At 38.3% G+C, this 25,588-nt stretch overlaps 1 protein-coding gene across 6 annotated transcripts in view; it reads right to left on the bottom strand.

Annotated features, from left to right (window-relative positions):
* LOC126259565 (glycerol kinase) overlaps window positions 1–25,588 on the bottom strand; it is a 179,913-nt gene that overhangs the window by 112,069 nt on the left and 42,256 nt on the right. For 5 of the 6 annotated variants that reach the window (XM_049956469.1, XM_049956467.1, XM_049956468.1 and 2 more), the window contains exon 2: window positions 17,674–17,750. In XM_049956469.1, the coding sequence (XP_049812426.1) occupies window positions 17,674–17,745 (72 nt within the window). In that variant the 5' untranslated portion in view covers window positions 17,746–17,750. Of the gene's footprint in view, window positions 1–17,673; window positions 17,751–19,534; window positions 19,665–25,588 lie in introns of those variants that run through there. The other variant, XM_049956466.1, reaches the window with a different exon arrangement.

Here is a 25,588-nt window from a genome sequence, read left to right as displayed (position 1 = left end):
AGGAACCTGTGTTGGTTAGAATGACAACAATGCATCAACTTAACAGTGTAATAAGAGTTATACAATTAGGTTGTGTGTTAAAACAGTGACTGTGTCTGCTCCATATGTACCTTTCCATTCTTCAGAAACTGTGTACTTTGTGGTTAGGCTTCTACTGCTTGTAGATGTTCAACAGTAAACTATTGTAGCAGTATGTGGGTTTTTGGCTACTAACTATTAATGAGGATTATGGGAAGTTAGAACAATAGTGCACTGGCCATATATAACTGTGTATTATTGGGGGGTTGTAAAAAGTGAAAGTAAAAGACTGTGAAATGCAACTGTGCATCTGTCGGCTACATCATTTACAGTAGACAGTACTGCATATTCACCCCCTATTTGTTTTCAGCCAGTACCTCGAGACCGAGGACAGCAAACGAAAAAACAAAGTAGGCAAACCGCCACAATTTGTCTGCCCATAATGAAAGCTAAAGCTTCCATTCAACAGAAAAACAAAATTTATAAACAACAATTATAAAATATTTAAGACTACATAAAGGTTATTGCTTTTGAACAGCCTTTTTTTTTAAATGCTTTGCAGGAGAGCATTTACTACAGAAACAATGTCTTTTAGTTATTTCTTAGGGAGTGACTCCATATATTTTCATTAATTCATGTCAATCAACACTGTACATTCAGCTTTATGATTGCAATGTTTCTAACACCATTTTCGTATCATGATGTATTGTTTTGGACTAACCATTGGCCTTCAGAGAGAATGTCAGGACATCATTTCACATGAGTGAACAGCTGGCACAAGTAGACTGTGGTGTCACCGCCAGACACCACACTTGCTAGGTGGTAGCCTTTAAATCGGCCGTGGTCCGTTAGTATACGTCGGACCCGAGTGTCGCCACTATCAGTGATTGCAGACCGAGTGCCGCCACACGGCAGGTCTAGAGAATCTTCCTAGCACTCGCCCCAGTTGTACAGCCAACTTTGCTAGCGATGGTTCACTGACAAATTACGCTCTCATTTGCCGTGACGATAGTTAGCATAGCCTTCAGCTACGTCATTTGCTACGACCTAGCAAGGCGCCATTATCATTTGCTATTTATCTTGTGATGCATGTACCCTCAGACCGATGCTTACCAATTATGGATTAAAGTTAAGTATTCCAGAAGCCACGTACTTTTTTTACTAGACTCAACTCCTTTAACTGTTCCAGACCTCACGCCAGCCTGCGTGAGCTTAAACGCGTGCCTTTCAGCTACCTCCTAGTGGCTTGGCTGTCTTGCCAAGTCACAACATAGACTATGCTGTAAACCAGTGTCTGCCTTGTGGCTTCATGATATATCACCAGGATATTATGACAGTTCACTCATGGCCTGGTGGAAACTGAAGATGACACAAGATGTGGCATACACAGCCAAGACATCAGTCCGATAATTTTGCCAAATAATTGTAATTTACTTTGATGTAGTCCACCTTATGGCAACAGAGCTTCACTCGTACCTGAGATTCTGCTTTGAAGCCTACACTTTACTGCACAAGTCACTTTAATACATTAACTGAAAACCATTCAGAGGTATTAATTGTAGACTTGTATCACTTTTCCTTTCTACAAACTTCACTTTACACGAGTCCCATTTATCTCTTACTGAATGTTATGATGATAGTCCTAGTTAAGTTTGCCTTCCATATATACTTTCACACTACTCTTTAAATTCTCATTTTAAAGACACATTATCATCAACTCCACACTGAATATTGGAAAATCTTAACCAAAAATCCATATTCCACAAAAATGCAATTAGGTTCAACAGCGTCTACGGAAGAGTTTACTACTTTATCTTCTCAAAAGCTGTCTTTCAGTCACAGAAATTAAGATAAGATTCAACATTATACATATTCTACTACAAATATAAAAGGCATGACCAAACTACAATGGGAATGTCATTGAGACAGACATTAAAATAGACGGTGTGGTGTAACTTCACATTTACCTACTTATTACTTATAACATGTATATGTAAACATATAGATGTCTCCAAATAGGAGGTGACATAGTATTTGCACTATGTTGTGTCGAAATGTTATTTCAAATTCGCACTAGCGGTATTGTTTGTACCTCTCCTACTTCAATACTTTTTAAATATGTGCAGATATATGTTCATCATTGCAACAGTAATTTTACCTTTTGAACAGTGAGAAAGTATGTAGCAACCTTTGGTCATTTTTCCACCAGCCATTCTTATAACTATATTTACGTAATTAATCTTGTTCTCCTGCATGGTAATTGCAGTAATCCATATTTCTTTGACATTCTTATATGGATATGTGTGAATATTTTACAAATGTACTGTCTTTATGGACAACCAACGCGGAGTATTCTACTTAGTATTTATGTTGTGAATGGCTCACAAATGTATTTTCTGCAAGTATTTTACTGCCTATTACTTGTTCTATATTAAATTCATGTAAAATGCAAATGGTTGTAAACTGAGTGATGGAAAGTGAAGTGCTAGGTTTGCTTTATATTGTTAAATATTTTTATGTATCTAAAAACAAAGATAATGTGACTTACCGAACGAAAGTGCTGGCAGGTCGATAGACACACAAACAAACACAAACACACACACAAAATTCAAGCTTTCGCAACAAACTGTTGCCTCATCAGGAAAGAGGGAAGGAGAGGGAAAGACGAAAGGATGTGGGTTTTAAGGGAGAGTGTAAGGAGTCATTCCAATCCTGGGAGCGGAAAGACTTACCCTAGGGGGAAAAAGGACGGGTATACACTCGCACACACACACACATCCATCCACACATACACAGACACAAGCAGACATATCTGCTTGTGTCTGTGTATGTACGGATGGATGTGTGTGTGTGTGCGAGTGTATACCCGTCCTTTTTCCCCCTAGGGTAAGTCTTTCCGCTCCCAGGATTGGAATGACTCCTTACACTCTCCCTTAAAACCCACATCCTTTCGTCTTTCCCTCTCCTTCCCTCTTTCCTGATGAGGCAACAGTTTGTTGCGAAAGCTTGAATTTTGTGTGTGTGTTTGTGTTTGTTTGTGTGTCTATCGACCTGCCAGCACTTTCGTTCGGTAAGTCACATTATCTTTGTTTTTAGATATATTTTTCCCACGTGGAATGTTTCCCTCTATTATATAAATATTTTTACGTCATGAAACCTCCTGGCAGATGAAAACTGTGCGTCAGACTGAGACTTGAGCTCAGTACCTTGCCTTTCGTGGGCAAGAGCTCTACCAACTGAGCTACCCAGGCACGACTCACGCCCCATCCTCATAGCTTTACTTCTGCCAGTACCTTGTCTCCTAAGTTCCAAACCTCACAGAAGCTCTCCTACAAACCTTGCAGAACTAGCGTTCCTGGAAGAAAGGATATTGTGGAGACTTGTGGCTAAGCCAGGAAGTTTCATATCAGTGCACACTCTGCTGCAGAGTGAAAATTTCATTTTAGATTTTTACATTAGCAGGTGAAAACATATGCTGTCAATTGATATATAACTTGATACTTCAGTCATTCTCCTGTAACTCACTGTGTGTATCAGAAAACTTTGGCATACATTTTCAGCTCTTATGTCACAGTTATCATTACTTTTAAACCCACAGTAATGAGTATTCATATATTCCTTGCTACTCCACGGATCATTTGTCTTCATACACACTCATACATTCATACATAAGTATACCTCATATCAGTGGGGGTCCTTCCAAATGCAACATAAGACCTCATTTTTAATAGAATTTTGAAGCTAAATTAGATTATATAATTAACTGTTGTGTCATTAGGTAGGACCCATTTAAGGGGCTCCGGAAAGGCTCAAAATCATGAAAAGTTCAATTTTTACTTTTTTGCGTTTTCTGAATCTGCAGACTATTACCTTTTAATAGATATATAATTTATTCAATTCCGCAGACTACAACTATTTTTAAATTTTTTTTGAAATGTGTTCTACATGGGCGTGACCCACTGTGGCGCTGTTAAACTGCTGTCAAATGGTGTTATTATTAACGTCCGTGTTCATCTGGTACATTTTAGTGATGTGATATAAAGTATGTGTTGTGGCTAACCTGTGATGGTTCAATATATATCGCTGGTGTGATTGTCGATTGTTTCATGTTTATTTACTCTGTCGTTATCTCGAAAATATTCGTAATTAATTCTGTTTCTTGAGTCTCTGTTTTGTTGAAGTATAATAATGAGTAAAAGTAAAGTTATTAGAAATCCTCTGAAGGCTTTTAAGAAAAGGAGAAATGTTGGAAAGCCAAAGGTATGTGTTATTACTGTAAACAATAAAGACGATGAAAATCCCCAACATAGCTTGTGTCCCAAAGAAGAAGACAGTTGGTGTAAATATAACAAAGGATTGCTAACTGCCTCATGCAATAATGGAGGTGATAAAACCTATTTTCAGAGACTTAGCAGCACCTGAACTGTTGAAAAAGTGTATTCACGGAAAAACTCAAAACCCCAATGAAAGTGCAAATAGTGTTATATGGTCGAGAATCCCCAAGACTGTAATTGTTGGAATAGAAACACTTCACTTTGGTGTGTATGATGCTGTTGCGACTTTCAATGATGGCAACATTGTAAGGTGCAAGGTATTTAGAAATATGGGAATGAAGATAGGTTCTAACATGGTACGAGCGATGCTTGCTTTAGACAAGGAACGCCTTCGGGCTGCAGACAGGGCTGTAAAGAGTCTAGAAATACAAGCAAGAGTAAACAGGAGGAGGAACAAGAGGAAGCTGGAGGAGGAGTTTGCAGAGGATGAAGATAATCCATCCTATGGACCTGGAATGCACTAAAAAGTTAATCCAATCTTTGTCGCTCGATTCCCAAAACTTTTATTTTCTCATACTAATTACATGTTTTCTAAGGATCTTCCAAACATATTTGTTTCAAACTTTCAGTAAATGTTACACAGTACCTTCTGCATAATTTAACACAGCCTTTTTCCAAAAAAACTGTATATTTTTGAATATATAAATAAAAAATTGCAAAAAAATGTTGTGAATTTTCATTACAATTGAAAAAAAATCATCTTTAATAACTGAACTAAAATTTTGTAAAATCCCTGTGTTAAGTTGTAGCCCATATTCCAATAAATAATCTGTAAAAAGTTCAACTTCCTACCTCAAATACTTTGTGAGGTAAGATGTAATTTATAAGCGTTATTTTAACATTGCAAGTATAGGGCGTTCCGGAGCCCCTTAAGTAATTTCACCTTTTGAGCTCTTTAATGTAATTTTCAGCAGCTTTTCGAATAGAGCCAAATAAATACTTAAAGAATGCAACTGTTTCGTCTCCCAAATGTTTATAATTACTACAGAATTTATATTTGTTTATACGTCAACAACAGAATTTACGTAACAAAACAATTACTGATTTCACCCTATAACAAAAGATAGTAACTAGGCACAATCAAAGTAAAGTAGAAAACCAATTACATACATAAAACTAAACAATAAGTGATATGAATATAACAGAGGGAAACATTCCACGTGGAAAAAATATATATCTAAAAAGAAAGATGATGAGACTTACCAAACAAAAGCGATGGCAGGTCGATAGACACACAAACAAACACAAATATACACACAAAATTCAAGCTTTCGCAACAAACTGTTGCCTCATCAGGAAAGAGGGAAGGAGAGGGAAAGACGAAAGGATGTGGGTTTTAAGGGAGAGGGTAAGGAGTCATTCCAATCCCGGGAGCGGAAAGACTTACCTTAGGGGGAAAAAAGGACAGGTATACACTCGCACACACACACATATCCATCCACACATACAGACACATGGATGGATATGTGTGTGTGTGCGAGTGTATACCTGTCTTTTTTTCCCCCTAAGGTAAGTCTTTCCGCTCCCGGGATTGGAATGACTCCTTACCCTCTCCCTTAAAACCCACATCCTTTCGTCTTTCCCTCTCCTTCCCTCTTTCCTGATGAGGCAACAGTTTGTTGCGAAAGCTTGAATTTTGTGTGTATATTTGTGTTTGTTTGTGTGTCTATCGACCTGCCAGCGCTTTTGTTTGGTAAGTCTCATCATCTTTCTTTTTAGATATAAACTAAACAATAAAGTAGATCTGATGTTATATTCTTTAAAAATGAGGCCCAGCCTTTCTCATTTATGTAAATGCAGATTATATCTATGTATGTGAGTGGTAATAAAAAAAACACAACATTCTACATCTTTATTATTCATGTCAACATATTAGCAGCCCTCTCCCACATTTATAGTGCGTAACACAGCAGTGAATAGCATAAATACTTCAGTGCATGAGAAACAGCATGCTCTAGTTGAGTTCCTAGCCACACAAGAGTTCATCCACACATGGAGCACACTCTCCTTCAGCATGACAATGCCAGACCACTCACAAGTGAGGTGACATCTGCAACAATCCGCCACCTTGGGTTCACTGTCATCGATCATTGCCCACAAAGTCCCATCTTGGCCCCACCTGATTTTCATCTATTTCCAAAAGTTAAAGAACACCTTTGAATACTTCATTCTGATAGTGAAGATGCAGTGCAACAGTCAACAAATTCAAGCATTGTACAGAGATAGTGTCAACAAACTGCTCTCTCGTTGGGAGTCATTGTTTGAGTGACTTTTGAGAAATAAATATATAAACATAAAGAGTAAGGATGTAGAATGTTAATAACAGTTTTCATGTTAAAAATTGGAGGCCTTACTTTTCAGCATGCCCTCATAATTGGACACTGCGTAATAAACAGGTTGATGCAAGATAGGATTGTAAAAGTGCTTACAAAAATATTCAAACCGTTGGTATGAAACAATACTGAAAACTTTGTTTGTGTTTCTTTGTAAAAATGCAAGTAGGATAGCAACTCATGACAATCACAGAAAATGTAATACTCTGAGACATTATGTGACACATGTCATAATTTCTAGAACAAGGAATGTGAAAATTGATGTTTTATGAATACAGATTATATCTGTAATATGAATATTAATTCTGGATTGAATAATATGTCACGCATAAAATATGACGGTCATTTGAAAAGATCTGCACACTGTAAAATAGAGCTGAAGAAAACAATTTGTTTAACAAAATTCCTTTATAGGCTTTCAATATAATCTCCATTCTTCTTTATGACAGCTTCCCAGTGTTTTGACAACTTTTGTATTCTGGATAGGGCACCTTCACTGCTGAGCTGTATCATTACTTGGGTCACATTACTGGAAGCTTCATCAATTGTCTAAGAAACATTTTCCATGGAGTTGTTTCTTCAATCTGGGAAACGATTCAAAGTGTGGTGGGCTCATATCAGGACTGTACAGTGGGTGGGGAAGTAGTTTCCATTCATAATGTCGAGCATTTCTCTACATGATAGAGCAATAAGCGGTCTCACATTATCATACAAAATGAGGACACCAGGTGCAGGCATGTCAGGCTTTCTCTGCCAAACTTTCAGACACAAAAAAACTTTACAGAAACAACTTGTAGCATACACCTGTTACAAATGTCCCCTGTGTCACTCTATCTGTAGCTATGACTCCATTCATGGCATATGCAAAGATTGTCATCAGTTTCATTTTTTATGGTTAGCGGCAGAATTTTTTTAGGTATGGAGAGTCCAAACTTTTCCGCTGTGATGACTGAGACTTCAGTTCTGGCTCAAAATATCCTATCCAGATTTCATCAAGCACAACAGTCCTTTTCAGAAACTGTTCCCCTTCTGTTCAATAAGATTAAAGAAATTTTTCTGAGATTCTTTTGCAACTTGGTTTCTGCTCTTTACTTAGATCATACAGAACCCATCTGGAAGCAACTTTTCTCATCTTCAACTTTTCAGTTATGGTTCTGTAAACTGAAGTGACAGACATTTTGGCCTCATGTACAATTTCTTCAGATGTTTTCTGTGGATCCTCTCTCAAAATGTCATTAACAATAACCTGAGAGGTGTAGTCTGTTGCAGTTTGATGGCCTTCCACTTCTTGTATTGTTCTCAGTGCTTACTCGATCTACACAGAAACAAGCAGACTATGTGATACTGTGCTACGATCTACACTATTACCTCACACCTCTCTCAAAGCATTGTAAATTACAGTTGGGCTCTTTCCATATAGGGATTCGATTTTCAGGTAGGAATGCTGGTCACTACTTATGATCTGACAGGACTCAGTTTCAGCTTCCATTTTAAAACTCAATCATGACACAGCCATATGAACCAGCAGACACAAATATGACCATCACGCCTGAAGTCCCACTCACAACTGACATGAATTTCAACTTTGTAACAACACCGTAATGGTCAGACAAGTGCAATGTGTAGAACTTTTGACATAACCGTTGTTGATATGTAATATTACCCAAATCTTACTACATAAGTTGCAGACAGTTGACATTTTACTGTAGGCATCCTTTGCAGAATAACTAAAAGAAATGTGGGCCATTAGTAATGGACCTATACCAATTAACTATTAACATAAGAATAAAAAAAATATTCAAATATATCTTGTGAATTTTTATTAAATGTTTTACTGAAATTATTTCATGTAAATTCAAGTTATGTTCAGCTGTATACTACTGTAATTAGGATAAAGGAAACTGAACAGAAATATGTCAAAGAACATGGTAATGTAAAATTTGATGTATAACCTCACCTTGAATATTATCGATAGGTTTGCATCTCTGTTGCAGGGATGTACTGATCACTTGGAGGACACACAAAGTTAGTGCACATGCCAGAAAGCAGTTTTGAAGAAGGCCATTAAAAAGAGTGAGATGCAGTCAGTGTAGTCCGTGGAGTCAGAACTTTGAGGAATTAATAGTTCTACTGTAGTAAATTCAATATGAAAAGAGCCATACTAAGTCAGTAAAAGATTGACCAGTGCTAAATGTGAATTTTATTTTGCATATGAAGTTCATTTTTCATAACTACCATTTGAGTGCCATTTTGTGAAGTACTTTGGTGTGTGCTCAAGTAAAACTGTATCTAATCTATGATCTGACACAAGAATGATATTAAAGTAGATGTACTGTGTGGTTAGTGTTAGCGCAATGAGTTGTTCACGTGATATTCATTGGACTGTTGCCTGAAAACGTGTGCCCCATCAATGCTCTTGGAAGAGAAGTAGATGTACTGTGAGGTCATTGCTAGCACAACGAGTTGTTCACGTGATATTCATTGGACTGTTGCCTGGAAACATGTGTCCTGTCAATGCTCTTGGAAGAGAGCTATGGCGGTAACGTGGCTCTGTTGTTGTTCCCAAGTAGTAATTTGCGAAGATGGGGAAAAAAAAAAAATCGAGATTTGAGCAGTGATTAAGTACATCATAAAGAAAGGTACGAAAGCAAAGGACATTCATGCCGATTTCCAGAATACACTGAGGGACTCTGCTCCTTCATATTCAACTGATGCTAAGTGGACAAATGATTTTAAATTTGGTTGGGAGAGATTAGATTATGATCTGTGCAGTGGTAGGCCAAGATTTGTCACTACTCCAGAAATCAATGCGAAAGTGCACAAAATGGTCATGGAGAATCGCCGATTGAAAGTGCATGAAATTGCACATGCTTGCCAGATGTCATCTGAAAGGGTATATCACATTTTAATTGAAGAATTAGAAATGAGAAAGTTATCTGAAAGACGGGTGCCACGACAAGACAATGCGCGTCCGCACACATGTGCCGTCGCCATGGCAAAATTACACGAACTAAGGTATAAATTGTTTCCACACCCACCTTATTCACTTGATATGGCACCGTCAGATTTCCATCTCTTACCAAAACTAAAAATTTTTCTTGGTGGGTTAAGATTCACTTCAAATGAAGAACTGATAACCGGAGTTGACAACTATTTTGCAGGCCTGAAGGAAATTCCTTTTTGAGATTGGATCAAAGCACTGGAGTATCATTGGACCAAGTGCATTAATCTACAAGGAGAAGTTTCAGTGGTGTAAGTACATTTTTTCTATTCCATTCTGAGAACTTTTCAAACCACCCTCATACCAGCTACAATAAATTGTCTACATCACATGCAGTGTGCAGAGTATACACTGAAGTGATAAAAGCCATGAGATATCTCCTAAAATCATTCAGATCTCCTTTTGCCCGGCATAGTTCAGCAGCTCAACATGGCATGGACTCAACAAGATGTTGGACGTTCCCTGCGGAAATACTGAGTCACTCTGCCTCTATAGCCATCCATAAATGTGAAAATTTGGCCGGTGCAGGATGTTATGGATGTTATCCATGAACTGACCTTTCGGTTATGTCTCATAAATGTTCGATGCGATTCATATCAGGCAGTCTGGGTGGCCAAACCATTTACGCAAATTGTCCAGAATTTTCTTCAAACCAATTGCGAGAAATTTTGGCCCAGTAACACAACATCTTTATATGGGAACATGAAGTCCATGAACGGTTGCAAATTGTCTCCAAGTACCCAAATATAACCATTTCCAATCAATGACCAATTCATTGGACCAGAGGTCCCAGTTTATTTCATGTAAACACAGCACACACCATTATGGAGCCACGATAAGCTTGCACAGTGCCTCGTTGACAACTTGGGTCCATGGCTTCACTGAGCCAGTGCTACACTTCAACCGCAGCCCATTAAAGACAAAGTTTGCTGCACTGCCCTAATGAATACATTCGTCATGTGTCCTACATTGATTTCTGTGGTTATTTCATGCAGTGTTCATTGTGTCTTAGCACTGTCGACTTAACACACACACCACTGCTCTCATTCTGTAAGTGAAGGCCTTCAGCCACTGCATTGTCAGTGGTGAGAGGTAATCCCTGAAATTTGGTATTCTCGGCACACGCTTCATGCTGTGAATCACAGAATATTGAATTTCTTAATGACTTCCATAATGGAATGTCCCATGTGTCTAGCTCCAACTACCACTCTGCGTTCAAAGTCTATTAATTCCAGTCATACAGCCACAATCACATCGGAAACATTTTCACATGAATCACCTCAGTACAAATGACAGATCCACCATTCCATTGCCCTTTTATACCTTGTGTACACAATACTATCACCATATTTATATGTATGTATCGCTATCCCATGACTTTTCACCTCATTGTAAATGCATGTAATGGTACTTCAAGAGGATAACATGTATACAAGTACTTGATATCTGTTACATGGAGCCATATTTAAGAGCAACCACAAATCGAAATCATAATTTATTGACCATGTACACTAAAGGCCAACATTGAATTCTTGCATAGTTATATTTTTGTAATAGGGTGCAGATAATTAAGGTTTTTCTAATTTGAACAATACAAAACAAATATGTTTAGTGTTTGCTGCTGAATGAAATCTTCTCTTTTGACCCTTCCATTTTACGTAAATTTGTTTGTACACTGTGGATGTCCCATACTGTAGTGCCTGGACACGTTTCCTGTCTACTGGAATCATTGCCATAATATTGAGATCACACTTTGTGGCACACAGAGGGCCCGTACTACGACCTGCTGTGTTTGACGAGCCTCCAGTCGCCCTAGTATTCTACCCCCCATAACGTCATCAATATGTGTTCTTTGAGCCATTTTCAACACACAGTCACCATTAGCATGTCTGCAAACATCTGCACACTTACTCGCTGCACCGTACTCTGACACACCTCTGCGTATGTGGACTGCTGCCAGCACCACTGTGCGATGATCGCAGGTCATACCCCGAGGCGATTTTAACCCGTAAACTGCCCACCAGAGTGTTGTTTCACCATGTATCAGCATTATCCTTAAGCATGAGTGTAGTGTTAATAGTCTATTAGATTCATGCAGACAGAAAACTTTAAAAGCTGCACAGTATTTTAACTGACACAGTATTACCTTTAACACTGTATGTTGGTGCAAATGAGCATGGTGGTCAATGGGAGTTGGTGATGTGAACTGTTACCACTAATTTGAGATTGTGAGATCATGTGTGTTTGTGTTTACAGAAAATATATAAGGCTGAGAGATGAACTGTGAAAGACTAGGTTTAAGTAACAATAGATATAGACAAAAGGAAATTAGATTCTGTTTGGGTTTGTGTGGCAATTTATGTTGGAGATATTCCGGGGGTACCAGACGGCTATTCGTGACATCAGAGTAGATGGGGCTCAGAGTCTGCAGAGCAGTGTGGCATGCCATGGAGCTCCATCCATGGGTAAGTTCTGTGATTGTGGGACTTGGTAATGAGGGAGACACATAGATAGTACAGAATTCCATTTGCTCAGAGGCATCATGAGAGTCTGTTCTTGTTAGTGGTTGTAAGAAGTTATCGGTGATCATAAGTTAAACCAATTTTTAACTGGAATAATAAACCATTGTCTGCAAACGTACCAGTGTCTGTTACTGTGCAATAGTAGTCATTTCACAAGAGAAGTCTGGTGGAGTCCTAAACAAGTAAGAAGATCATAGCAGAAAGGAGAGAGTCCTCGCAACTGACAATAACAACTCATGTTTTAAGATACTATAAGAGCTTTCCAAGTTAGAGTTTATGCTTTTATCCTAAGGATCTGCATTACTTTTCAAAATTTAAGTTAACTACTACTTCTAGGCCAGTACAGTTTTCAAGTCAAAGACTTTCACAATATCATTAAACTTCCAGGTGGATGGTTTAATGGTAAGTAATGGTTAGCTGGGCGTATTGCACTACCACAAATTGTACTAAAGAAGAAGGAAATCAGATATAAAGAGTTGGTGTTCATCAACAGCCAATCTCTTACGTGTCATTATGTCTTCAGTTACTAATTGCCTATGTGTTGTAACTGCGACCGGGAAGGTTGCGGGGTAGCAATGACGGAAAGCGCGGCGGGACCTGCGGAGAGGCCCGCGAACAACAACACAACGGGAGAGGACGGATAGGACCAACAAAGGACAGAACGAATACAACAAGATCGAACAACCGAGTCACAAGGAAACAAACACATCCACTCGTACACAGAACAAGGAAGCAAGCTGTCTAACGCGAGGTGAGGTGTCAACCGACGTAAGCGAGATTAGACTGGCTGGCTGAGCGAGAGGCAGGCGCTTAAGTACGCTATCGGAGGCGTTGCTATTGGCCGCTGGAACCATGTGTTCCACTGTGGTGCTCTGACACTGAAAGTGGGCCAGGAGGCGCACGCCGCCACAGCTAACGGCGCGATGGTGCAGAGACCTCTATGGGTCTTCGACGTCCATGACGTCTGACACGGATTCAAATCCGCGGCACACGGTACCAGACTATGTATTACCTAAGTCATGGTTTTAGGCACACGTGATCATTTCAGGAGTTCACTGGTTAGTTATTGTGTACAAGAAACAGTTCTTATGTATTTAATTTTTTCATAACCAAAAGCAATTAACTGCCTTACTTTATTTTATCAAAGTAGTTTCTTCAAAAAAGTATTTATTTAAATTAATGAGAGTGATTAATTAACTCATTCATTCAAATGCATAATACTACCTAGCTGATTGAGATTTAAAGAAAATTTAATTCAGTGTCAAAGTGACTAGGAGGAAGTGAGTAAGGAATTTTACACTCAGTTTCTCGGCGACAAGACTTATTATAACTAATGTAAGTCTGATCAGACTTTTTGCCTTGTCAATTGGGAAAACTAATTCACAAGTTGGGTCATGGTATTTTCACTCTAGATTTCGGTGATATGGAAGTGAATGGTAAGAGCCATTAGAGTGTTCTCAGCATTCATCTTTGATGGTGCACACTGTTTATCCAAAATATGTCTTACCACATTGCCAAGGATTCTGATATACCCCACCCCTCCAAAAACAAAGGTCATCTTTGGTGCTTCCCAGTAACGCTCATGTTTTATTGGGTGGGTGAAAGACAAGCCTTATTCAGTGATTTTTCAGTATGCACCCAATTTTTCCTGACATTAAGCCAGTGAACAGTATAAAGGCAGAGATTGCCACTTTTTCCACAACTTAGTCGATCTCCACAGGTTTGCTGTAGTGGTAGGGTGCAGAATGCACCTAATCTGCCATTCTGAGTAACCATTTTTCCAGAACACAGTTCCATTCACTGTGACCCAGGGTGTCATCCACTCTTGATCTCCAGGAATAATAGACTTCCCTCTGTCTCAGTCTCCATAGTGAATCTGATGTTGGGATGTATGAAGTTTAAATGTGCAAGGAACTCATTGAGTTTTGTCTCTTCTATGAGGCCAGATCACAAAAGTGTCATGAACATAATGGAAATCCAAGTGGATTTCCATTTGGATGGCTTCAGGACTTCTTCCTCAAAGTGCTCCACATACAGATTTGTAACCACAGGTGAGACTGGGGTGCCCATTACAATTTCCTCCATCTATTCATAGTACTGTATAATAAGTAGAAAATATATGGAGGCAATGATGATGTGCCTGAAAAAGTCAGTGGTCTTTGAGTCACACTTCTGACCAACGACTTCTAGCAACTCTCATAGAGACATCCTGGTGAATAGCAAAATGACATCAAACCCCACTAGGATGTCAAAGTCCTTCAGCTTAAAGTTGTAAATATTTCACAAAATCCACAGATTTGCAGACATGAAGCAAGCTTTTACCCACAAAGGGATTTATTATGCTTTTTAGATATTTTGCTAGCAAATATGTACAAGCTCTAATGATGCTGACTATGGCACATAACTGCGCCTCCTCTTTGTGGACCTTATGAAGTTCCATAATGCCTTGGTGGTAAAGGTCCTCATCATAACAAATTCTTGATAACTCTCTCTGGTAAATCCAAGTCCTTGAGAAGTGGCCTAGTCTTGTTTTCCACATTCTTGGAGAAGTCCGTATCGATCTGTCAGTAGGAGTCATAGCTAACAGACCTTCCATTTTCTCAGTGTAGCCCTTGTGCCTGAGGACAACAGGAGTTCAGTTTGTCAGCACACCTGACAATGTCGACATGCCTAATCACTGAAATATTGTGCCCGTTGGACAATAAGAACAGGCAGTCCACCCTTGGACTGTTTGATCAACATTAACTATGAGGGTGTGCTGAAAAGTGGTGCCCCCAAATATTTTATTCTGTTCTCAATATCAGTTGAGGTGTTACACATCATGCATATTACTTTGTCAAGTTTCTCACACTGCTGACCCAAGTTGCAATCCTTTGCTGCTAGAGGGCTCTGAATTGTGGTGCATAACATAGCGGTGTGTAATGTAAAAACATTTGTGTGTGAGAAACAGCATGCTGTAATCTAGATTCTAACCACAGGAGAGTTCATCCACACATGGAGCATCATCCACTTCAGCATGACAATGCCCGACCAAACACGAGTGCTGTGACATATCCAATAATCTGATGCCTTGGGTTCACTGTCATCGATCATCCTTCATACAGCCCTGACTTGGCACCACCTGATTTTCATGTGTTTCCAAAAGTTAGAGAACACCTTTGAGGACTTCACTTTGATAGCAATGAAGTGGTGCAAGTAGAGGTGAAGTTGTGGCTCCATTGGTAAAGTCCAACATTATACTGTGATGGTATCAACAAACTGGTTTCTCACTGGGAGAAACATGTTCATCATCTGGGTGGCTATGTTGAGAAATGAAGATTTGGAATGTTAATAAAGCATGTTTTATTTAAAAAGCTTTACAAGTCTTCAAGTAAAAAATTATGAGGCATTACATTTCAGCATGCCCTTGTACTATTATCAATACATCATTATACAGATGATTATAATTAAAGTTAAACTTTCAAAACACTGTAGATATAACACTACTGCTCAGAAAAATGTCAAATTGCAACAGAATATTATTGGAGAAGGGGGAAAACATACGGCAGAAGAAAAAAAAGTGTGGAAATTGATCAATAGATGGTGCTGTGTGTGTCAGAATATGTAAATGAACATCTGTCATGTGCACAACCCAATGAAGTTGGTATAAACACACTGGGTACACGGCTTTTCCTCCTTTCGCATCTGCGATGTTCGCCATGACTGTCTCAATACTGGATCACACACTGCTTGTAAAGCTGTATTACAAGAGTGATGACTGTACACACGTCACTCTGCAGAAGTTACGGACACTGAAGCATTTGAAAAAAGGTGTATTACAAGAATGATGACTGTACACACGTCACTCTGCAGAAGTTATGGACACTGAAGCATTTGAAAAAAGGCTTTGGTCCAATGACTGCCGTGGGTCTGGAGAAAATGATCCGGAAATTGGAAAAGACGGGTTCTTTTGATATGCAAGCTGGTAGAGGGAGGAAACGAATTGGTTCGATGTCAGTGGAAGCAGGGGCCACAGAAATGCAGGAGGAGACGAGTGGTGGTGTGCAAATGTGTAGTGCACGGACAATTGCCCGAACATTGGACATACCCGTGGGCACGGTGTGTAAAATCCTACAAAACATCGTTCTTTGCAATCCATTCAAAATTAACCATGTGTATGAGTCGCTTCCTGTTGACCTGCCAGCAATTTTCTTTAGAATTTCTTTATTGCACGGAAGTGGACACTGATTGGCTGTGGAAGATTTTGTGGATGGACGAAGCCCACTTCCATCAGACATGATATGTCAATACATAGAACTGTTGAATATGTATAATGGAAAATCCACACGCAAATCAACCAGTACCACTTCATCCTGAAAAGGTCACTGTGTGGTGCGGATTTACAGCATCATTTATCATAGGGCCATATTTTTTCGAAGAGACAGGTGTTTCCGGTCCTATTACCTGTACCGTCACTGGTAATTGCTATGAGTGTTTTTCACGCAACTACATCATTCCAGCATTCCAATAGTGTGGATGTGTGAATGGGATCATTTTTATGGAAGATGGCACACCTCCAAACATTGCAAAATCAGTTAAGCAGCTGCTGGAGCACCATTTTGGAAATGCTACATTTATGAGCTGCCATTTCCCTACAGCCTGGCCATCCCAATCACCTGATCTTAATCCGTGTGACTTCTTGCTGTGGGGCTATCTGAAAGATGTTGCATTCAGTGTTCCAACTGCAAACTTAGCTGCATTGCGCTACTCATTCTGAACGTGACCCCGGAAACACTTCGATCAGTTGTGGAACATGCCGTTTCTCAATTTCAACTTGTTGCAGAAAACAATGGACAGCATATTGAACATGTTTTGTGCCAGTCACATGGAAATAGATAATCCAATTTGATTTTGATTTATGCTTTTTAAGCGGTGTTTGGCCTCAGAACAATTAAAAACCGATGTGAGTGATGCTTTTTATGCAGTTCATGGCCTCAGGACAGTTAAAAACCAATTTTTCCCATCCAATGTGATATGCATTGTCCTGGTGGATGGGGTTATGTAACTAACAGTATCACACCTGTAACACATTCACACTGATAAGTACAATTTGTTTAACGTCAAACATACACCTTAGGCATTGCTGTATGATTCACTTTTCGTTTTTAGTCAACCACTACTAAATTATAATTCTTACTACATTTTGTAACTATTTATTTTTCTTCTGCCATATATTTCTCCCCTTCTCCGATAATATTCCATTACAATTTGACATCATTTTGACCAGTGGTGTTATTTCTACAGCAGTTTGAAAGTTTAACTTTAATTATAATCACTCTGTATTATCTGACATTGTTTCTTTTCCTTAGTAAATGTACTGAAATGACTTTTATTTACATCTTCGGCAGCAGTAAAGTGAACTGGAGTACTAAACACTTATTCTCAAGGCTTTCACTCAGATGTAAGTATAAAACAATATTACTCACCAAGAATCTTGCGCTGCTTGTTCCTTCATCAATTGCTCCAACTAAAGGACCTAATCTTCCCATTCTACCCATACTGCCTGAAACAAAAATTGAGACTTTCATTAATGTTTATAGCCCTGCAATGCTATATGGAAAAGAGTAATTTCAAAAACTGCAGCATCATAAAAGTTTTAATTGGTAATTTTATTTTAGAGCAGAGCACAAGTTATCAAGTTATTCCTTCAGTTGCAAAAATGTGCACTATCATGCTTCTTTATTACTCTAATTTCTGAGGTTGCAGTCAATGAGGATACTAATGATTTCTTTTTAAGTTTGCCTAAAAGTCCTCTTCATGTGGTTGAGTACAAATCTCATATGCTCATTGGCTGGACTCCAACCAAACTGTGAACTAGACAGACTGTGGACCACCTTTTATGTCTGTGATTGTTTCCCAGCACTGACAATGGTATTCAATTAATAGTCTGCTCTCTAAGTGCTCTCTTTATTGGAACAATGTCCACCCAATACAAAAACTTATTGAAACAGATTTGCAATAGAACTTTACTGTCAGTATAGCCACTGTTATAAAAGGTAGTGCACAGCTTATCCCATTCAAAGCTGGTTGGCACCAACACAGCAAGTACCCGAAAGCTGCGCTTGACACACGTGAGGAAGAGAGCTAAGCAAGCAGTCAAAATCTCATGAGAAAATAATAACACCAGCTTTACTGCAAATGCAGAAATCTAAAGATATGCAAAAATTGGTATGCCAGTAAGAAAGGAATTGTAGAGAAGAGATTACACATCAAACAGAACTGAATAATAACCATGCTCCACACTTAAACTACCTGGATAGTAAGATAAACGATAAACTGAAATAGACTGAAAATGCCACCCCCTTTCACCCACTGACCTAATGCTGATAACTTTTACAGGCATAAAAATTTGTTATTGTGTTATCTGTGTTTCCTTAGAGACTGTAATCTAGAGAGTAAGTAACAAAATGTACTGAAGGGGCTCCTTAGAGAGATTTTTTAATGTTTACTATAATATACTAGTATATGGACTCACTAAGTTTGTTTGGTACTGCCAACAGAATTTCTTTCTTTTTCTTTTTTTTTTTCGATCAACTCTGATAGCCAGAGCACAACAAGGAAATCTGTTTTTTATAAAGATTTTAGTGTTTCCTCAAAAGCAGAGTCTAGAGCTGTTACACACTGAAAATTCTTCCCCTCTCAATGTATGAGGAAAAACCAACAACATGCATATATTTAGGAAGTGAAACCTTCTACATAATTACTGTATTTTTATGTTGTAAATTAATATCTCAAGCTAATTACTAGTTTTGAAAGAAATTCACCACTGCTTTAATGAAAGAAAAGACATAAACATAATATAAAATAAATGTGGCTGTATCTGTTAATATGCCACAATTATATTCACAACAAAACCAGCAATCTGTCTGCAACTCTACACACATGTATACATGAAATGACAGGTGCTAAATTTCTAACATCATTACTTTCGTAGTTCAATGTGATTGCAAGTCAAGCTTATTAACCTGTTATTTCATTATAATGAAAAGTACTGCAGTGTTTTTTATACTTTTATATTCATGTTATTTACTTTTTCTTGGATTTTTTTGCTTGATAAGAGCTATAAAATTAAGCTTTGTGGTAGGTGAGAGCATTACTCAGAAAATATATATTTTCAACAAACATAGGAGATACTGAGACAGATATAGACATTCTTGAAATTTGTGTCAACAGATGCATGAGAATGTAGCAAGACTAGGTGTGTACTTTTGTCAAAATGGCATGGCCAGACATATATCTGTTGTCAAAGTGCTAGCACACAAGGGGCTAGTGAAACATGCTCTCTACCTTGTTGCTTCCCTTTTAAATATTCCCACATGTGTTTTACAAAACTTGTCATTTTTAAGGTTCCCTGAAGAAACTAAAAATATAACAGAAGTAACTCATGAAAATCAAGAATGTCTCACTTGTGTCTCAGCTGAGAGCAAATGTAAGCATGTACTTTTATCAGTATGACCTATAACCTTGGCATTTGCCAAGAGATAACTTGTATGTTATTACACTGGTTCTGCTGATTAAGTGTTCACCTTTGACAATGAATGAGGGATAGACAGCAAAAAGTGTTACAAAACATTTTAAGATGAAATTGATGAGATCGTATAATAAACAAACACCTTAAACATGACTGAGCATCAGCAAAGCATGAGTGAGGGATAGAGTAGGTATGGTAAGCCTGACAGATGTAAAACATAAAAAAATCTTTCCATTCAAATACCATTGTCCACAAGAAGTATACAGAAATACATTTTCCTGTTATAAGCTATATGACATGAATTACAAACTATGTGATTTCTAGCATTTTTGTTTTGCCATTATAATTGGAAGAAAATATTTCTCCGTGTGATTAGAAAACACTTTTTTGTCTCCATCTGGTGACCTTTACACACAAATAATAATTGTATTTTGCCTTGGTGATTCAAATATAGCGAGTTCAATAATCATTTTTACTGAACAGATTGTGACATTTAGTTACACTGTTGAATTCAACATTTTTTAACACATACACAGGTGTCCCCATGAATAAATATTTTTGTGCAATATATGCTTGCAGAGGTACATCAACTCTTGACACATCTTGTTTAATCCAGTGTTAGATAAAGCATAGGGCAGAAATATCATTCAGATCATTTAACATTATTTCTGTCTTGTTACATTTACTGTACAGTGATTGAACATTCTAATGGAGCAATCTAAAATTAGTTACATAGAACACATCATTTTTTGTTTGACCACTTACCCTACTTTTAGCACTAGCATCTCTAATGGAAAAAAAGATCAAAATATTTTCTATGGATGGGATTCTTGGTGTTTGACTTTTTGCTTGTTGTTCTATTTAGAAATGATAGGTTCATCTTCAGATGGGTGTTCATGTATGTATTACATTTCTTTGCTGTTGACACTAGTTGCTACCAGTTTTTTCCTTCCAACAGTTAACATTAACAACAACAAATGTAACATAAATGTGAACAGCAATCAGTTCGAAAACGGTAACAGTGCTATTTGCATAAATAAACAGCAAACACTGGCTGACTGCTGTTTTCTTCTTTACAAGCATCAATACGTGTTTTTATATACGGTACCCATGGTCTCAAAAATGTCAGTTTTCAACAAAATGAAATGTTTGTTTCAAGTGCCATTAATACTGAGGCTCTACATTTTACTTGTGATAACGTAAGCATAGAAACACAGCGTTAGGTTTTTAACAAGTAGAACTGTTGTCAACAAAAACTGATTCTCATATATTTGAAATTACGGAACTCCACAGGGAAGCATAGCTTGGCACAAAGACCATGCAACATTTACTAACATATATTTGAAAGACTTTCTCTGTGTTAGGTACCTGGATCAAGCCTAGGGACATGTAATAGAGTACTTAGAACACAATAGCACTTAACAAACATATATTGAAAAAAAAATGACACTTTGAACAGGAATGGAGTAGGAAGTGTAAAGTAGGAAGTGCTGTATAGGTGGATCAGTCAGGTTCCCAAATCTATCCAGCTGGAACTTCCTGCTCCAGCCCTGTTACACGCTTATCCTATCCTATCAGGGGGTGCAGCACTTGTGAAAGTAGTCATGTCATATATCAACTCTGCTGGAAACACTAGTCCACTTTTGTGTCAGTATGGCTTCCAACCAGCTGTCCTGGCGACAATCTCTGGTAACCCAATGTTGTCACAACCTCCCCACAGTTTCCCCTCTCTCTATATTATCATTCCTCCCAAATTCATGTCTCTACTTCACCTCCAGTGTGCACCACTCTCCACCGGCTCCTACACCCATGCATCATATGCCTAGTTTGTGCACTTGCCATCCCTCTCTCCTGCATTCCTAGCCAGCAGACTGGCTACCTCCCTCTGAGCGACTAGCCACCCACCCCCAGCTCCTCTTTCTGCCTGCCACCTCTCTCTCCCTCTACCCACCCCACCTGATACATCCCCAACTCCAACCTAGTCTATCAGCCACACTGCAGCACTGGCTTTGTGCATCAGTTGATGCCATGTTGTAGGGGCATAGAGAGAGAGAGAGAGAGAGAGAGAGAGAGAAAGAGAGAGAGTGTGTGTGTGTGTGTGTGTGTGTGTGTGTGTGTGTGTGTGTGTGTGTGTGTGTCAGATAGAGAGAGAGAGAGAGAGAGAGACAGAGAGAGACGAGTGTGCACTTTCACTTGAAAGCTAGCAAGTTTTCTTTTGTGAGTGGTCTCCTAAAGAAGTTATCTTATACTAGTCATTCATTCACACATTGTTTTCTGTACATCCCATAATGAAGAAAAGCCTACAGGGGTTGGTTGATTAAAGTCATGTACGCTAAAGCATGCAGCTATGGTAGTATCTAGTATCCCCATATATATGAAATATGATCTAATTTTGTTTGAATGAAGAAATCAGAAAAAATTCAATTGTGTAGCGAATACAGAAGCAGGTAAAATAAATGACACAGCTGAATTGGTTCACACTGCAAAGGCAACTTCACAGGTCCCTGCAGCTACCAGCAGCTACCTTGACAGCACTAAAATTGCAGTCACAGCTAGCACTGCAGACAAGAGGAAGGATACTGCTGGTACTCATATGTCAGTCATAAACAAGAAAGTGAGTATCAAAAGCAATGATTTCTTTTTATGGACAAGCATGTCAAAGTCAAAACCACTAAAAAAGAACTATCAGTCATGCAGCAAAATATTCGGTCTTTAAGGTGTAAAGTTTTAATCCTACAAGCACTATTGGGTGCTGTGGATAGTTCAACAGTGGTGTGTTTTACTGAACCGTGGCGACTGAACCGTGGCTTCTGTGTAACACACAAAACTTTTCATTGGAATCACACTTTTGTTGGTCAGATTATAAAAATCGTAGCAGCTGTATATACTGAAAGAGATTTCAAGCATTTGTCAATTGAAACTATAATTAATATTGCAAGATACATCATCATTAATGTTTTCTGTTCACCTGATAGTAGCACTAAGACATTTTTGAAAAACTAACTTGTGTGGTAAATAAGGCTAGCAGTTGCAAAGATAGTTACAATACAATACCATGTGCTAATTGTAATATTGATTATACAGAGTAAGATATCCAAATTTAAGAGGATATTTACTCACTAACAACCTTGTAGATCAGAAATCAGACACACATATACTTAGAGACATTTATTTACTTGAATTACAATTGGAAGTCCAGCTCATTATCAAATGCTGAATGTGTTCTGTTCATATTTTGTATAACACATCACTGTTCATCGCCAGGTGAATCTCCACATCTTTGACATCACTATACAACAGCACTACAGTACCATACAGAGTTGTATTATCTTCCTTCACCACATCACCTATCTTGGCAGGAATAACATTTGTTACAAAACAAAATTGCCACATCCTTTTATTCACAAAATTGCCACTTCCTGTTTTTCAAGTTCAAAATATTGACATGTTGAAATAATATTGATGAGAATTAAATTTAATAACATATTGTCTGTTTAATTTCTTCAGTTTCTTGAATGGAATGAACTAGAAACAGTAGCTCCATGACTCAATATAAATACTGTAAAAAGTATAGGCAGATCCACAATGGACGTCAACAGAACAGAACACTTCAATGTCAAACAGATACTTTTCTAAGGAATAAACTTCACTGGTCAGTCTCTTGTTCCCACAACCTCATAGAATTCACATAACACAGTCAATGACTGTACTAGAATAGCTACAAACAGTGCTACTCCTATAGACTATATTGTCACCAACATATATGTAGATAATTGAGAATTACCAGTCTAATCAAAGAGAAGAGGTACCCTCTGTAGAATAAAATTTGAAGCCTAGGAAGCACTACAGTAAACACAAAGCAATGCATAATAGTAACATAAGCACCTTCAACCATAATCTGACTGATGAAGGCTAAACTGATATCCAAAGTGACAACTGCAGTGTAAACAATTTTAGTTTCCTCATAACTAGATATTCTGAATATTTTAAGGAGCCATTCTCTATCAAAAATATATGCGAAACAAATGAAGAAAGACAAAACAAATGTATAACAAAGGGCAGCATTGTTTCAAGCAAAAGGTTTAAAGTACTACACAGAATCAGTACATATAAAACCAATTGCTTATACTTTCAATGGTACTGCAAGGAATATATATAAAAAAGTCTACACCAAAGTCTTAAAATTTGCAAAGAAATGGATATTGAAAAGGTCATTATCAATTCAGATGATAAGGCAAAAACAATGTGATTGATCATAAATTCAGAAATAGAACAGACCAAAGCCACAAGGAAATTAGCTGAAATAATTCTTTACAAAGATATCCAGGAACTATAGCTAAAGCATTTAATGACTATTTCATAAACATATGCAAAAATCTATATGGGGCAATCAAAAAGTTCCATTTGAGAGAAGTGCTGCAGCATCTAAGCAATGTAGCACAACTCCAATGAAGATATATAACCACCAACAAGTAGGCAACGGATTAGCATAGCATTTGTATCTATCTGGGGTCTGTGCGGTAAATGCGGAAACATGCAATCTTATTACCAAATACATCCCAACAGGGCAAACTTACTGTTATTCTTTTCTTGGATGCTGGAGGACAAACACCAGTAGGCATCCATCAGACAATGAAGAATGTCTATGGGGCAGCATGTCTTTCGGAAACCACCATTGTGCAATAGTGCACAAGATTCTGTGCTGGTCGCGATTTGACACAAAATGCTGGTCGATTAGGTAGGCTAGACTCTCAGCACTGGGACACAAAACAGCACCCGCCTTACACACCTGATCTCTCCCCATGTGATTATTACACCTTCAGTTCTTAAAAAAAGGTGTCGGAGGGTCGACTAGTCCTGTCAGATGACAATGTGCAGCAGGCAGTTACAGACTTCTTCATACAGCAGTACTTGATATTTTACCATCTGGGTATCTTCATCTGGTACATCAGTAGGATGATTGCCTCAATGCTCACAGTGACTCTTCCTTCGACTGAAAACTTTTGATCACCTCTTGTAACAAAGGATATGCCAACTCCAAAAAGAGCTATAAATGTTTTACTACAGAAAAGATGCCCACTAAGAAATTCCATATACCTGTTTCCAACAAGTGAGAAAGGAATAACAAAAATCATAAATAAGTTGAGAACATCAAGACCAAGAGCAGCTATGGTATTCCAAATAATATTATCTAACTATCTTCTAAATTGATTGTTAACCCTCTGACTGACATGATTAGTGAATCCATCACATGAGAATTGTATCATGAGAGTTTAAAATTGCTGGTGGTTACCATGTACAAAAAAGGTGATTCAATATAACATGAAAACTACTGACCTGTTAGTATAATAGCATTAAAATAAAAAAAATTTGAACATATTCTGACAATATTATGAAAAGGATAGAGTGCAACTCACCATATAGTGGTGATGCTGAGTACAGATAGGCACAACAAAAGACTGTCAAACAAAAGCTATGGCTAAAAAGGCCTTCATCAGAACTAGACAAAAAACCATATAAACATGTACATGCAACTCACACACACATGACCACAGTCTCTAGCTGCTGAGGTCAGACTGCAAGCAGCAGTGCATGATGGGAGAAGTAGTCTGGATGATGGGAGCAAGGAGGAGTCTGGGGTGGAGAGGGGGAGGGCGAAGGAAATAAAGTGCTGCTTGTAACAGCATAGAGGGACGAGGTGGAGAGAGAGTAGGGCAGCTAGATGCAGTGTGGAGGCTAAATGGAAAGAAGTGGGGCAGGGCAGTGGAAAAGAAGTAAAAAAACTGTGAGTGCATTGGTAGAACAGAGGGCTGTGTAGTGCTGGAATGGGAACAGGTGGGTAAAGGACGATGACTGATGAAGACCGAGGC

Source organism: Schistocerca nitens, chromosome 5 (assembly GCF_023898315.1).
Source record: "Schistocerca nitens isolate TAMUIC-IGC-003100 chromosome 5, iqSchNite1.1, whole genome shotgun sequence".
Lineage (NCBI taxonomy): Eukaryota > Metazoa > Arthropoda > Insecta > Orthoptera > Acrididae > Schistocerca > Schistocerca nitens.
Note: the sequence above shows the minus strand (reverse complement) of the source record. Positions and strands in the feature narration are given on the sequence as shown.